This window comes from Macrosteles quadrilineatus, unplaced genomic scaffold (assembly GCF_028750875.1).
Source record: "Macrosteles quadrilineatus isolate MER2022 unplaced genomic scaffold, UCM_ALF_1.0 Scaffold_5__1_contigs__length_97177068, whole genome shotgun sequence".
In the NCBI taxonomy this organism is placed as follows: domain Eukaryota; kingdom Metazoa; phylum Arthropoda; class Insecta; order Hemiptera; family Cicadellidae; genus Macrosteles; species Macrosteles quadrilineatus.
In genome coordinates this window covers 66378331-66378819 of record NW_026542598.1, presented here as the reverse complement: position 1 = coordinate 66378819, position 489 = coordinate 66378331, and the positions used below count along the sequence as shown (strand labels likewise).

General features: G+C 39.5%; 1 protein-coding gene across 1 annotated transcript in view; it reads right to left on the bottom strand.

The window, feature by feature from the left end:
- Positions 1-287: 287 nt before the first annotated feature.
- Positions 288-489, bottom strand: part of LOC128995664 (structural maintenance of chromosomes protein 1A-like) — a 25345-nt gene continuing 25143 nt past the window's right edge. Inside the window, exon 20 of the mRNA XM_054420681.1 lies at positions 288-300. Coding sequence (XP_054276656.1) covers positions 288-300 — 13 coding nt within the window. The remainder of the gene's footprint in view (positions 301-489) is intronic.

Here is a 489-nt window from a genome sequence, read left to right as displayed (position 1 = left end):
TTGATCATTGTATGTTACAAAGTTCTAAGTGACATTAGTAAGTTGAAAACGTTCACACAAAACAAAAACATGAAACCAATAGTAAATTCATGACATAGAGTTCTCTTTGACATACACACATTTTTATGGGACAGTTCGTTGACTGCGCTGCTCCGGCTATTGCTAATGAGTCTTTGATCAATACCATGAGGACAGTCCTTTGGCTGCGCTGCCTCTGATCAAAAAGACTGATACATTGGTCTTTAGCCAATTCAGACTTACACACAAACATGAAAATAAAACAAACACTAAGTTCCCCCACTACAACAAAATGAGATAGATGACATTCACACCTTTTTAAGGGGACAGTTCGTTGACTGCGCTGCTCCGGCTATTGCTAATGAGTCTTTGATCAATACCATGAGGACAGTCCTTTGGCTGCGCTGCCTCTGATCAAAAAGACTGATACATTGGTCTTTAGCCAATTCAGACTTACACACAAACACGAAA